Source organism: Artemia franciscana, chromosome 7, assembly GCF_032884065.1.
Source record: "Artemia franciscana chromosome 7, ASM3288406v1, whole genome shotgun sequence".
In the NCBI taxonomy this organism is placed as follows: domain Eukaryota; kingdom Metazoa; phylum Arthropoda; class Branchiopoda; order Anostraca; family Artemiidae; genus Artemia; species Artemia franciscana.
The window spans coordinates 28,682,086-28,697,645 of NC_088869.1; the positions used below are offsets into that span (position 1 = coordinate 28,682,086).

Below are 15,560 nucleotides of genomic sequence, written 5' to 3' on the forward strand. Positions count from 1 at the left end.
CGTATCTTGTTATAAGTATCTGTACGGGCACGTTCCCTCCATTTGTTCATCGGCACTTCTTTGCTATACTACTTTTATTTAAATGTGAATGTTTGCTCTTTTCTTCTCTTTACTATTCTATGTGGTTCATCTTAAAGTATCTTTTTCTTCCGTTTCTTTGGAAAATACTTCTGAATAGGACATTGAAATTTCTGGACTAAACAAGTACTTTTATTTCACTGTCTTCATGGAATATTTACCTTTTATATATATATATATATATATTATTTGGGTATATAGTTCCTAAAAAAGGCATGATATAAACGTTATATATAGTTGAATCTCTTCGATACAAATCTTACCTTCAATCAATTTCTTGGAGACAGCATTATCTGGCTTCAAGCCAAGATCAAATTAAATTGAATTAATTTTTAATGCATGGCTGAATAACTACATTTCGAAACCTTGTTCCTAAGAAATTTCGATTTTCTTTCCTCTGTCGACTATAACTTGGTAGTTTTAGGTTTTATATCATCACCAGACATAACAGGGTATAGGCAGTGCCAATCAAGTCGATTTTGTTTTTCATGGTTCTGTACCAAGGCACAGAATTGACTCTCAACTTCGCACGTTCTTTAGAATACTCCAAAGTTCTTAAAACTATTGATAATTGAAACAAATTTGCCGGTCCAATATTAAATTTTATCGTTAAATGCCATTTAGAGGAAGTTCATTCTAAAGTTTAGTTAAATATATTATCCGTAGTAATGGTCATAATGTCACGCTCAAAACGAAATGGCGTTCTAATTGTATGGTATAAGGAAAAAAGCTTTTCTTCCAAATAACTTTTTTGTAGCTATTTATACGGGAAACAAAAGTTAGTGCATGTAACTAATGGATTTGGCTTCTTTCTATTTTCTTAGCAACGATGATGAAATCATCTCTGTGAAATTTCTTACGATGGGAGTCCTAAAAGCGTCGATTGAACCATTCATTGACCAAATCAATGAAAGTCCATATAACAGGATTGGTACATTTAAGCCAAAGTATCCTCTTGAGATCTTCTTTTTCATGATCACCTTTTACTGGTTTTATGGTTTCATCGGTTTGGTCACTGAATGGCTCAGTTGACGCCCTTAGGACTCGTTTCTGTCTCAAGGAATTTCTCAGTGTAACTGTTTTTAGTTTGTTATAGTCTCTATGTCAAAACGTATCCGAAATTTTCAAATCTCGTTATTCATTTTTAAATTGCGTAAATAGAATATGCAAATAAACAAACGGATTTGTCTAGTAATAGTTATTTTTTTGGCACCACAGCTCTTATTATATGAGCTTCTACAAAATATTGTTTGGGTAGCACCTATGGTTGAAAATCTTAAAATAGTAAATTCAGTTTTAAATCTAGTGCTGCAGAAAAAAAACTGCGTTGTCAAAGAGGGAAAAATATTCCAATCCAAAGGGAAATAAAGTTCCAGCGGTTGCAGTTTCAAGTTCCTATTCTACAAGAAAACGACCGTGCACGACGAGCTTTGAATTAATATAAATCAGGAAAGGAGAGTGTAAGCGTTTCTAAGACTTATCCAGTGGTTTCTAGAAAGGTAGGCATTAACCCCTGGAATAATAGTTTTTATTTTCCCGAGTCCAGATCACTCATGCAAGGAGTAATGGGTTGTGCCCTAGATTTTAGTCACATATCTGGTCAAAAAGAAAGAAATGTCTACAATCTAGATAGCAATTTATATTGCATCTGACATCAAAACATAACAAAAAAATATTTTCAATTTCTATATGCGAAGATATAACCAATTAATAGTTCATACTACCAAAGCTAGTTGATGGTCATGCTTCGACATTGAATATTGTCTACATTGACCATTAGGTATGTAACGTCTTGCGTGAAGAGCAGAGATAACGTAAACTATTCTGTTTACTATGCTGAAGGATTATTCTTTGCACAGGCGTTTCTCATTATATCAAATTTCAATTATGCATCTGTAATTACAAACAAATATTATATTCTTTGTTTTTGCCATAGATCCAGTGGTTGTCTTGAAAATAAGCATCGGGAAATTGTTTTATGGATAATTTCTTTAAATATGATTACATATTTCTTGCTTTGTAGATGTTCATGACTGACTGGGCTGCTTGTGGTGAGCATTTTAATATTAGCTTTATTGTGTTTGTTCTGGCAACGAGTTCTTTTTCATTTTCTCTTTTTCTTTTTTTCAGCCATTCTTGCATCTATTTATTTCTGTTGTTTTTTGGCTCTTTGGTAACTCTTTCTATTCTTACTTATTTTTCTATTTCTATTATTTTCTATTCTTATCCTATCTGTATATTCTTTCCTATTTTTCTATTTCAGTTATTTCCTATTATATTTTTCTATTCTTACCCTATCTCTATATTCTTACCTATTTTTCTATATCTATTATTTTCTATTATATTTTTCTATTCTTACCCTATTTTTCTGGTTTGGTTGTGACACCGAATTACTTCTTCGAATAACATCAGATAATGTTTTAAACCACTAAAATAATTCAGGTTTTCATCAGCTACATTGATGTAATGAATCTAACCGCTGAAAGAAGAAAACAGTTGAAATATAAGTATTTCTTCGATTGTATGTGTGAAAAATGCACAGATCCAAACAGCGACAAAGTGATGTCGTCGTTGAAATGTTCAACTCCAAATTGTGATGCTCCAATTTTTGCAGTAAGTACTGATTATATTCTGGTTCATCTATTGCAGGTGCCAAGTGGCATTTTTATTCGACAATACTAAGAAAATGTTCCTTTGACGTGATAAATACATAAAATGCAAACGATCCGTTTTTTTTTTCATGGGCAAGTGCAAAATTTTGTTTCGAGCGAAAGCGGATTTATGCGCAGGAACTACCTCAATTTTCTTTGCTTGTTTTTTCCCAGGCATACATTAGGCGATATCTTTTGCACATGGTCCAATACAATTTTCTGCTATTGTATGCGCTTGTCCAGACTTTGCGATTCTATAACTTATTCGAAATGATACTTCAAGTGTCATTTTACTATCTTCATTTGGAGTCAAGAAAGAAGAAAGGCTACATGTTTTGATATGTGCCAATTTTATTTTGAAATGTTCAAGAGGTTTATCTTTGGTTTTCGTTTGAACATATCTATGAAGAAGGGATGGTTTTAAAATGCGGTTGGCAAGAACTTCGTTACATATAACACAAAGTGGTTTAGGTTCCGACTCATCTCCAGTAAAATGGAAACCCAATTATAGATATTCGCTGTCATATTTTCCCTTTTCTATCATCATTTCCTATATTTTTCGTCTGGTGAAACGGTACCTCACTACAGCTTTCAGTCTACAGTTATCACGTCTCGTTTCTAAACGACCCACTCTTAACCATCGATCCATAATAAAAATAAGCTGTAATAATAATTATATTAGTAATTATTAAATCATTTACGCTAGAACTCGACAGTCACAGTATAAAAATCACTGAAGCTTTACAAGTACTAAGCCTATATATGAACGCCGATTAACAGAACACTACAGATACTGCCACTTGCTGGTTTATGAGACGCTCGTGAAGAACCGGTTGTATCTTTCAAGCGTAGCATGATAGACATTAAGAGCACTCATATCTGCAGTGGCGAGGGTTCGCTTGGCGTTTTTTATTGCTTTTGGTTTTACTAGCGTTTTAAAAAATCCGCCATTACAGTATTATTTTCGTGAACCCCCTCTGCAAACACTGCAAACACTGCAAACCCCCCCCCCAGGGGGGGGGGGGTTCGTCAACCACTGGCTCGGAATCACTGGTCTAGAGCACACTAAGTGTTGGCGCTTTTTTCTGGATGGCACTGTCGACAACAGTGTCAACAGTTTTGACAGATGATTCAAAACAGAAGATGGCCAGAATAAAAAGAAATAACATGTTTCTGTTTTCTCTTCTGCCTTTGTTCTGAGACATGCATCTTTTTAAAAAACAAGAATTCTCTTTGCATGTGTTTTATTATTTTACCACCTACTGCATTCATATTACTCTTTAATCTAAGTGAATAAGTGGAAACTGTTGAATACTTTATAGATCCTAATCTAGTTACTATAAATTATTTTTTTCTGTTTGTATACTTTTCTCTTCCAAAATTGTTATTTTTTCAAACTGTATCCTCTACCTCAAGAAGTTGGTTTCTTCTTCTTGGGACTTGTCGTGAGTAGAGTCATATACATGTGTACCTTTCCTCTGAGACATGCATCTTTATATATATATATATATATATATATATATATATATATATATATATATATATATATATATATATATATATATATATATATATATATATATATATATGATAATATACATAAGTATATATATATGATACTATACATAAGTAGTAGTAGTAGTATATATATATACTAGCTGTTGGGGTATTGCTTCGCGCCACCCCAACATATTAGTTACGCGCCATTGTAGTTGTGTCCCTATGTCTCACCTGTGAGTATATATATATATATATATATATATATATATATATATATATATATATATATATATATATATATATATATATATATATACCCATATATAGTTGTGTCCCTGTGTCCCGGTCGTCATTTATATTCCCTGTGTCCCGGTCGTCATTTGTGTCCCGGTGTCCCAGTCTGTGATTTCTCTTTGAGTGTCCCGGGCGTCATTTATATTCCTTGTGTTCCGGTATCCCGGTCGTCATTTGTGTCCCGGTGTCCCGGTCTGTATATACATTCGTTTTTGAATTGGTCCTTTTTTTAGTTATACCTCATGATTATAATGATTGCCCTTGAGCTTTGTTGATGGTGATTGCTAATCGAACATTCCCTGTGTCCCCGTCGACATTTATATATCCCCCTGTGCCCCCCCGGCGTCCCCGTTGTAGTTGTGTCCCTGTGTCCCGGTCGTCATTTATATTTCCTGTGTCCCGGTCGTCATTTGTATCCCGGTGTCCCGGTCGTCATTTGTATCCCGGTGTCCCGGTCTGTATATACATTCGTTTTTGAAATGGTATATGATGAAATAAATTTTTGTATTTTTCCCCATTTTTTCTTTTTATTTTTTTTTTATTTTTTTTTAGTTTTGTTTTTCTCCTTTATTTTTCATTTTTTTTCCTTTTTTTTCTTTTTTTCTTTTTTAGTTTTTTTAGTTTTTTTACTTTTTTAGCTTTTTTAGTTTTTTTATTAGTTTTTAGTTTTTTTTCTTTTTAGTTTTTTTGTAGTTTTTACCTTTTTTTAGTTTTTTTAGTTTTTTTTTTTACTTATGTCCTGGTCGTCATTTATACTCCCTGTGTCCCGGTCGTCATTTGTGTCCCGGTGCTTTGTTGATGGTGATTGCTAATCGAACATTCCTATATATATATATATATATATATATATATATATATATATATATATATATATATATATATATATATATATATATATATATATATATATATATATATCTGGCAATCTGTCCTTTCCTACACGAATGATTCTTTCAGATTGTAAGAAAAAAGACAAAAGCCATATCCTGCAAAAGTATTCCTTGAAGGTCAAAGAGGCACACTCGTGCCTCTTTAAAGAGGCGAACCACGACAATGTTAAGCGATCTTCGGTTCCAGTGGTCGCAGAGGGATGGAGAGGGATGCATTTCGTAGCCCGAGCTCCAACTAAGAAACCTGCCAAATTTCATCCCCCTCTAACTTTTCCTTCATGGGGAAAATCTGGCCGAAAGTTTCGACCGCCCAACCCCAACCCCCCTTTAACGTTGAAATTCACAAGTTAAGGTCCCCTAGGGCCCAGGAGCTTATCCGTGAAATTTCAGCTCGATCCAATAACTCCTTCCCTGTTTTCCAGAAACCACGCATAGCCACTTAATGTTCATGTTCTTTTTTTTTCGCCACGCCTGCAGGTCACAGCCGACATCGGATCTAGGTGTACGAAGACTCATTCGACGCGGAATTCTCCGAGTAATTTTCCTGGAAAGTTTCGTCGGAAAATCTTAACCCCCCGATTTTCTAGCTTAGAAAAACCCATTTCCCCATAAGAGCCCATGTTAATTTTTGAAATTCTTAAAAGTTATTTAAACTGTTATTTATATTTATACACATGCAGGTATTTCGACTTCAAACATGCCCGGTTAGCTCAGTCGGTAGAGCGTGGGACTTTTAATCCTAAGGTCAAGGGTTCAAGTCCCTTATCGGGCGGTTTTTTTTTCACAAAATATGAAAAAAACTTCGTTTTCTTAAAGAGTTAAAGAGGCTGCGTCCCAAAGTCGAACCTTAAAACGTACAAGAATTAGGAGAGGCAGTCCTAATTCCTGTACGAGGAGTACAGGAATTATTAAATTACATCCACCATGGATTGTAGAAAAACGTAAAGAAATAATATGAAAAAAACTTCGTTTTCTTAAAGAGTTAAAGAGGCTGCGTCCCAAAGTCGAACCTTAAAACGTAAAGGAATTAGGAGAGGTAGTTGGGGGGCTGCCGCCCCCCAAACCCCCCGCTTTTAAAGACTCTTTTGTACAGGTTTTTTGTTGTGGGGGGCTGCCGCCCCCCTAACCCCCCGCTCTTGGCTTCGGAAAGGCCCTCTTTTAATTAACAAAAAATTGAAATGAATGAACAATGGAATAACTTCGAAAAATGTTAAACACAAGATGACAGGAGAACCATTGCGCCGAAACTAGTAATTAGTAACAATGAAGTCCCCCCACAACAAAAAACCTGTACAAAAGAGTCTTTAAAAGCGGGAGGTTTGGGGGGCGGCAGCCCCCCAACTGCCTCTTCTAATTCCTGTACGTTTTAAGGTTCGACTTTGGGACGCAGCCTCTTGAACTCTTTAAGAAAACGAAGCTTTTTTCATATTATTTTTCCATTAAAGACCAAAGATATTTGCAATAAGTGTCCTTTTTTAACTCGAATGTATAGATAAGATTGTAAATCTCATCTCGCTAAAGGAAAAAATAATATTACTTGTATAAGTTGCTTTGGCCTAATCAATATCCCTTTATTTCCACGTGCTGGATTAAATAAAAGAAAAGAATTTGCTGAAAAATCCCACGTGTCATCAAAGTGTTTGTATGTATGCTGGAATAGCATGACAAGGTTTGCTATGTATTTGCAGTTGAGTATTTACCTGTAAACGGCATCTACGTTTTGCTTACCATACAGTCAAATCGGGGTAGTTGCCTTTTTCTTATTTTTGCAAGTATTTTTTATTCAAAAGTGTATTTCTCACTTATTCGCCGAGAACCTGAGAAGATATATAATATGTTTCTAATAGGATTTTGCAACGAATACTATTCAACCTTGTGATAAATGTGGCTATCAGTATGAGAGTAAAGTCCTTCAAAGTTATCATGAAGCTGCAGAGTATACGACAGTCAATTTGGATAACATGAAAGACGTTAACTGTAAGTACTTAGTAATAGTTTTTTGAACTAACATACTACCTCATCCTTCATCTCGCTTTTTATTAGATACGATGTAGTAGAACTGTTAGATCGCTAGTTATGGCACTTGGTATTAACCAAGTGACGTATGGCAATCGCAAATTCTGTCGGTCTGTCTGTCCCGGTTTTGCTACTTTAGGCACTTCCAGGTAAGCTAGGACGATGGAATTTGGCAGGCGTATCAGGGACCGGACCAGATTAAATTATAAATTGTCGTTTTCGCGATTTGACCATCTGTGGGGAATGGGGGGTCGGTTAATTCGGAAAAAAGAAAAAATGAAGTATTTTTAACTTACGAACCGGTGATGGGAACTTAATGAAATTTTATGTGTGGAAGGATATCGTGTCTCAGAGCTCTTATTTTAAATCCCGATCAGACCCGCTGAAATTGGGGGGAATTGAGGGGGGAACCTAAAATCTTGGAAAACGCTTAGAATGGAGGGATCGGGATGAAACTTGGTGGGGAAAATAAGCAGAAGTCCTAGATACGTGATTGAAATAACCGGAACGGATCCGCTCTCTTTGGTGGAGTTGGGGGGGGGGGTAATTCGGAAAATTAGAAAAAATGAGGTATTTGTAACTTACGAACGGGTGATCAGATCTTAATGAAATTTGATATCTAGAAGGATCTTGTGCTTTAGAACTCTCATTTTAAATGTCGACCAGATCTGGTGAAATTGAAGGGATTTGGAGGCGGAAACCGAAATCCTTGGAAAACGTGAAAATCGAGGTACCTTACGAATGAGTGATCGGATCTTAATGAAACTTGATATATAGAAGAATCTTATGTCTCAGATGCTCTATTTTCAATTTGAATCGGATCCGGGGATATAGAGGGTTGGAGGGGGGAAACAGAAATCTTAGAAACCGGAAATCTTGGAAAACCCTTAGAGTGGAGAGATCGGGATGAAACTTGATGGGAAGAATAAGAACAAGTTATAGATACGAGATTGACATAATTGGTACGGATCCGTTCTCTTTGAGGGAGCTGGGGGTTGTTAATTTGGAAAAATCAGAAAAATTGAGGCATTTTTAACTTAAGAACGGCTGACCGGATCCTAATAAAATTTGTTATTTAAAAGGAACTCATGTCCTCAGAGCTATTATTTCAAATCCCGACCAGATCTTTTGACATTGGGGGGAGTTGGAAACCGGAAATCTTGGAAAACACTTATAAATGTCTTAGATACGTGACTGACGTAACCGGACTGGATCCGCTCTCTTTGGTGGAGTTAGGTGGTGGGGCTCAGTGCTTTGGCGAGTTTGGTGCTTCTGGACGTGCTAGGACGATGAAAAATGGTAGGCGTGTCAAGGAGCTGCACAAATTGGCTTGATAAAGTCGTTTTCCTCGATCTAACCATCTGGGGGCTGAAGGGAGAGGAAAAATTGAGGTATTTTTAACTTAGGAGTGGGTGATCGGATCTTAATGAATTTTGATATTTAGAAGGACTTCGTGACTCAGAGCTCTTATTTTAAATCCCGACCGGCATTAAGCCTCTGATTGTCCTTTTAAAGCAATCAATTGATTCTTAGAATTTTGCTAGAGCTCATACAATAAGAGTTCTTGGCTCTTGGCTCTTTCGACCTCGTCACAAGTGCCATATGAGCTCTTAGCTCTTGTTTTTAATTGGATATCACTCTTGACTAGATTTTTTTTTATTAAAAAATAAAGTTTAAAATAGAATTGTCCCGAAGCTGTATCAGCATTCATGAATCTTGTGATAGCTATGGTATTTAAGAAAGATTATAACAAACTTAGATTTTGCTCCTTCCCGCTATATTTTTATTGTACTTGGTTCTATTTTCCAGGACCTAATTTGGCGAATATTCAGCGAATGTGCTTTTTTTTTAAATGTATTATTGCTCCTTTGGAAATGGTTGCAATGTGACGTTTTTAATACTCAATTTCTTCTGTCATATCTTGACGACCTAAAAAGGCTATCCTTAATTTGAACCACTATCAAGCAAATCTCAATGGGCGTCAAACAAACCCACAGACATCTTTTTTTCATTCTCTTCCAAAATTCGTGATTTAGCACCAAACGAATTATTGTGGCGATGTTGACCTATTTCAAAGTCAAGTTGATTATGTCCATAAAATAACCAGCAAAAAAGAAGAAACGCCAAAAGCTGATAGTCAATCAAGGTTTTTAAACGCTAAGATAAAACAGTGGATTCCTTGCGTGACATGTTTTCCAGCAAATGCCCCAACCCGAAGATGATCGGGTGACAGTGACTAGGCTTGGCGTGAAGTCCAATGGTGTTTACGCCTCTCTCCTTCTTTGAGTTTTCCCTAGAGATTTCTTGGGATTCAAGCCCCCTGGGTAACAACGACAGATATTTGATCACTCTTGATTCTGCCATGGAACAAAACGTCGCTGCCCTGTGTATAGCAAGGTTTAACCACAACCCCCATTCCCAACTAGTGCAGCAAGAATTTGGGAAAAAATATCACGCCTCTGCCAATTTTAGGTATTGAAGATAAATATGTTGTTCTTGTATTGATAGATTTTGAAAACCTTACGAAGACTGAAAGATTCAGAAATTTAATTTAATATTTAAAGAAAGTAGGTATTAGTTTCTTGGGGAAATCGGCAACAGCAAAACCATGAAAAAAGCAAAACCTTTAAGTTTAATTGCAATGATATTTGAAAGATTATATTTGGCCTAGAGAAATGCGATACACTGTCTAATTCTCAATTTCAGTAAAGAATGTCTTGAAGTTCTTGATCGTCAAAAGGCTAAAATAAAATAATATTATTTACTATTTTGGTCCAAGGTTTATGTCGAGAATTTACGGACTATTTCATGTACTTTGTTTAGGACTTTCTAATCTTTACGTGCATGTCTAAGCGATTCTGCTAGTATTATTTCTTCCTTTATTTTTACCCCGCTCTTTTATTTCTAGATTTAGATGCTTGTCGTTTATGCCTGATAAAACAAGGGGGGCTTTTCCATTCCCTCAACATTCTTCGGTCAAAAATATTAGACGCTGCTTTTGAGTCCTGTATCGACCTGAGTTTATGGGATGATGCTCCTATTTACGGGGAAGAACTTGTGATCTCATTCAGGTAATATTTCTTATTGTCAAATGACTTCAGTAAGGCTGCTAGAAAGTAAACAGAAAATTTGCACCTAGATAAAATTGATGGGGCGAAAAGCCTATGCACAGTTCACATGAAACAATTGCTATTTTTAGTCACAAAAGAGTTACATATGAGCAACTCTAAACATTTGATCGAGTAGGATCGAAATAGGATAGATTACAATTTCACACGTGAAGTACCATGTAAACAGAAAACTATAGAAAACGCTACATTTTATTTTTAATTGTTGTAACGAATGCAATCTTTCGAAAGACTCTGCTCGAAAATTTGACTAGAGCTTGAAACCGAACGGGTAAATCAAAATAATAATCCTTAAGGCTAGTTTAATCCAACCTAACCGTTTGCTCCTGGCAAGTTTTGAAAATTAATGAACTACAATAAATTTTTCTTTTAATTTTCTTCTGCTCTTGATTTCACTGACTCAGTCAAACTCATCCCAGAAAAACCCAGCTAGAATAGTATTGATGTTCATTCTATCCTCTTTACAGTAAACTTCCCTTTTTTCAACGAAACATCAACAAAAGGGAGTGATTTGCTCAAAAAATCTATGAAAATATATATAGCTTGACAGTGCTCAGTTCAATAAAACGTACCTTTGCTTGAGTAACTACTACGGTGAATACTGATTGTGCCATGCAACAGAAAGTAAACATATCTTGTATTTGGACGAGTAAACTAGTAGATATCCGAAGAAAGAACTACTTAAATTGACTACTCAACACCATCAGTAGAATGGCTTCTACATCGGTTGATGAACTGCGATGTCACCAAACTCCAATTATATTCTTTGTTTTGAATTACATTCATTCGGATTTGACTTTTTTCTCAAAATGCAGTAACACTATTTACCAGAAAAATGTATGTAGAAATGCTGCGCCAAAGGAAGTATATTAGAAATTCGAAAATTAGAGAAAATTAGAACAGAGCAGAGGTGCCTCCTGAGCACAAGATTTTAAAAATGATTTAGAAAGAAGCGCATGTTAAAAGTTTATAGGAAAAAATAAAACATAGCACTTATTCTAATGGAAAGTAGTATCCAATTATCGTGAAATGAAACAGCAAGTGCACCCAAAGTCAGTAAATGGAACATAAACCGAAAATTCCTAATGCTTAAAAGAAGGCAAAATAAATGGTAATGCTGCTTTTCACTCTCATATTATCTTTGAAGCTGTGGTAATGTTCAATTTATGTTACATTTAAAGGATACATAAAGTGTTTGAAGAAAAATTTTAACAAAAAGAATGAAAATATATACATATATATATATATATATATATATATATATATATATATATATATATATATATATATATATATATATATATATATATAGAGAGAGAGAGAGAGAGTATAATATATATATTGTATTATATTAAGGTATATATATATATACCTTAATATATTATATAACTTGCTTACATATTATCTAATAATCAAAAATATGTAGTACTCACTGTAACTGCGTGCATACAAGGCGCTTTTGAGTATGAATTTTAGGTTTTTTTTTTTTTTTTTTTTTTTTTTTTTAAGGGGGGTCGTAATTCAACAATTGTATAAATACAATCGTTATAGTAAAGTTGGAATTGTTTAGTTGTAAGGTTTGTGGTGCCAATTAGGATGTGCAATTTGTAATAGTTGTTTCATTATTTATTGTGTCTTGTTTTATTTTAGTATATTTTTGCCACCCCCTCGGACATTTTGTTTACTTCTCGGAGTGGTTGTTAATACTGATGTTGTTGGTTGGTATAATGTCTCTCTGTCTCTTGGGCCATCAAAACATTTTCAAAACCCGATACAGATTGCATGTAGCATTTTGGAAATTTAAATGTAGTCAGTGGTACGCAGTCAGCTTAAATAAAAGAATCCACCTCTGATCGGTCGTACATGGCTGATGTTGTAACTCTTGGGAAAGTTTTCAACACTATGAAAAGCTCCTTTCAATGGCTCTCTCTAAAAAAAAAAAAAAAAGAAAAAAAGGTCAAAATTAGCCCCGGGACAAACTTTCTATGGCATTCTTAAGAAAGTAGGAGATCAAGACAGATGAGACTTGTAAAAATTCGTTCATGTGTCAATTTTTGAAATTCTGTTAAAGCTTCACTAATCTAGCGCAAATACTTTCTCTGCATTATTAAAACAATTCATCTGAAAATTGATTGTTTACCCTAGTTTAAAAAGGACCAAATTCTGAACGTATGTAACAGACCTTAGGACATTGCTTAATGACCTAGAGGGGAAATATATGCTGAAAGAAATATACCCTAAAAATTGCTGGAAAGAAAGTGAACCTGTAAACTATTGCTTATCTTAGGCAGCTATTTAGCAATCTGCTATAACTTTGATTTAACCCACTATATGGGGATGTCCTAAAATGGACACGTTCTCAAATAAGTCTCAGTACTTGATTTACACATGAATTTCTGGCCTGGGCACACCGCCTATTGGTGTTTTTGGTATATGTACTAAAAATTTATATCCTGAAATCTTTAATTTACTCACGTTTATGCTGATAGAAATAGCAACTCTCAAGCAAATATGATCTTTCTGATATATTTCAAAAATAGTAATTGAATTGTATGAATGAAACTTTCAGGAACTAATTCAAACGCCAAATCTTGAAAGCCTCAGAACGTTTTTCTTCCGCTTCATTTAGATATTCCTTTGTGAACATTAACAAAATGTGTTCATAAAGTGAGTGCCTTCGTTATTATCTACGCCTGCCGTGCCATGTAGTACATCACAAAGCGTGAGCGACTACAATGCCTGTAAACAGGGTTGAGGGATAGTGGATGCTGAAAGGGTCAGAATGTTCGATGACTCAACTATTTATAAACTTGAACAACATGATTTTTGAAGTTTTTCCACATAATGAGTTCGCACTGTTGTGAATAATAAATGCCCCGTCTTCAGAAATCCTGACTACATCCCAGAACACTCGGTGGAAAAAATAAATTATGAACGTACGAAAATTTGCCTAAAAGGCTGATAAATGGGCTAAAAAGCTTTTAGTTAACCTGTCCATGGCAGCAGAAATAGCACCCCTTTATAGCAACACAAATGCAGCCTGTTAAACCAAGGATCCTTCTAGATATACCATCTTTTGTGTACGAACATCTATCAGACATGTACGCATATTGTTTTTCAAGGAGCCCATGTATTAAAAAACGACTTTTTCGATAAATTGAACGAGAAATGCCCAGAAATTCAAAAAAAAATCTTGCATTTTGTGGAGTGAGCTCCGAGGCACTCCTCCCTGTGTACATCCATAATGTCTATGTCTGCCTATCCAAAGCGCTCCAAGTTACAAATGGTTGAACACACAGCATATATCGGTATATCAAGGTTGCCCCTTAAGGGCGAACCTGGTAAAGAACGGACACTAGCCCGTAGTAGGTAGGTAGGTAGATTTTTATTCAAAACCTTTATATCACATATATATCAATTAGTCGCAAAAAGGCCGTTCTGGCTTGTAATAGCGACTAAATTCATGTTACTTTAATCATCAATAATACTAACTCATCAAATACACACACAAAAAATAAATAAATAATTGAATAATATGCATATATATATATATACATACACATACTCACATACATATACATACATACCCATTACATACATTCATTCATTCATATGTACTTACACATATACAATACATATACATACACATACATAATATTTCAAATAATTACTCAGACCCGAAAAATTCTGGATAGCCCACTCTCATTCAATACGCTTCTCTTCACCATCTTGATCATTTATCATTCAAAAAATGCATTTTTAACCGGCGCTTAAGCTGTGGGAGACTCTGACTCCCTTATATTAGTAACCGAATAAACTATACCATTATGCACAAGATGGTTTCATATTAAAGTGACTCCGCTGCCTCACCCCTCGGGATCGTCCTTCACTAGATCCAACTAAAAAAAGCCATCGGCTTTTTCCTTTCTGTAGTCAATTTTTTAGGTTCTGTGATAATCACGTTTGCGAATCATATGCGCCAGGGGAATGTGTCTCAATTCTCACCGTGATAAATTTGAACAATGGTAACACAGTTTATTATCTGGCAATTGCAACGAGGGTTGAATCAGTGGTGTTACTAGTGTCTAAGTATCTCTAGTATGTGACGTTTGTTTAGTTGAACCAATTCAAACACATTAGTCACATAATATGGATGAAAAGAGTCTGAGAGTACAAACAAAATTAATTAGAATGAAACCACAATGTAGGAATAGTGACGCCGATTTTTCACTTAAAGATCAATATACTGTAAATTTAACTTAACTACCCTATCTAGTTGTTATTGAAGATAAGCGTTTATGCATAGAAGAAGACAACTGAAAAAGAAAATCTATTCAAGAAAAAACAGCTTTGATGCGCATGTATTTCTATTAACAAAGGTATTATTTATGATACCTTACCAGGTCGCTTCTGGTAAAAAGCAGCCAGGTGTAATAGTAACTGGAACTCTAAAGAAGGTTGAAAAAAAGTTTTGATGACAATATATAAATCCAAAAAATCTTTTTAGGTTGATTTTAAAGGTATAAAATCTTGTGAAGTTCAAAGCTATGGATTTAAAGCAACGAGCATGAGAAAATTGCCTGATTTTTGAAAAGGGGAGGGGAAAACACACCCAAGGGAAAGTAACCAATGCAAATTACACCATGAAATTCAGCAGTGCAGAGAAACCTATAGAAGAAGTTCGATGCTCTCATCTATAAAATTGTGGAATTTTGTGTTTTTTCTTATTTTTGAGGATTCTATAAAAATCCACGCTTTCATTCTATTTGAAAGTAAGGGACCTTTGAAAAATAGAGAGCAGGCTGATAGGATTAAGAAAAACTGCGCATTTACCCCAAAGGCAACAAAATTTCATGGGACCTTGGGTTCAAATTTTGAGACTATTGGTCCAGTTTCTGAAATTAGTGGTTTTGGCGTCTTTTTTGTAAGAATAGCTAGACTGGTATGTTCCATTTTCAAAACAAGATTAGACTAGTGGACCACGTTTACGACCCTGAATATGC

At 35.0% G+C, this 15,560-nt stretch overlaps 1 protein-coding gene across 2 annotated transcripts in view; it reads left to right on the top strand.

The window, feature by feature from the left end:
* Window positions 1-15,560, top strand: part of LOC136029109 (histone-lysine N-methyltransferase SMYD3-like) — a 39,513-nt gene that overhangs the window by 21,982 nt on the left and 1,971 nt on the right. For both annotated transcript variants that reach the window (XM_065707178.1, XM_065707179.1), the window contains exons 6-8: window positions 2,521-2,691; window positions 7,261-7,390; window positions 10,338-10,500. In XM_065707178.1, coding sequence (XP_065563250.1) covers window positions 2,521-2,691; window positions 7,261-7,390; window positions 10,338-10,500 — 464 coding nt within the window. The remainder of the gene's footprint in view (window positions 1-2,520; window positions 2,692-7,260; window positions 7,391-10,337; window positions 10,501-15,560) is intronic.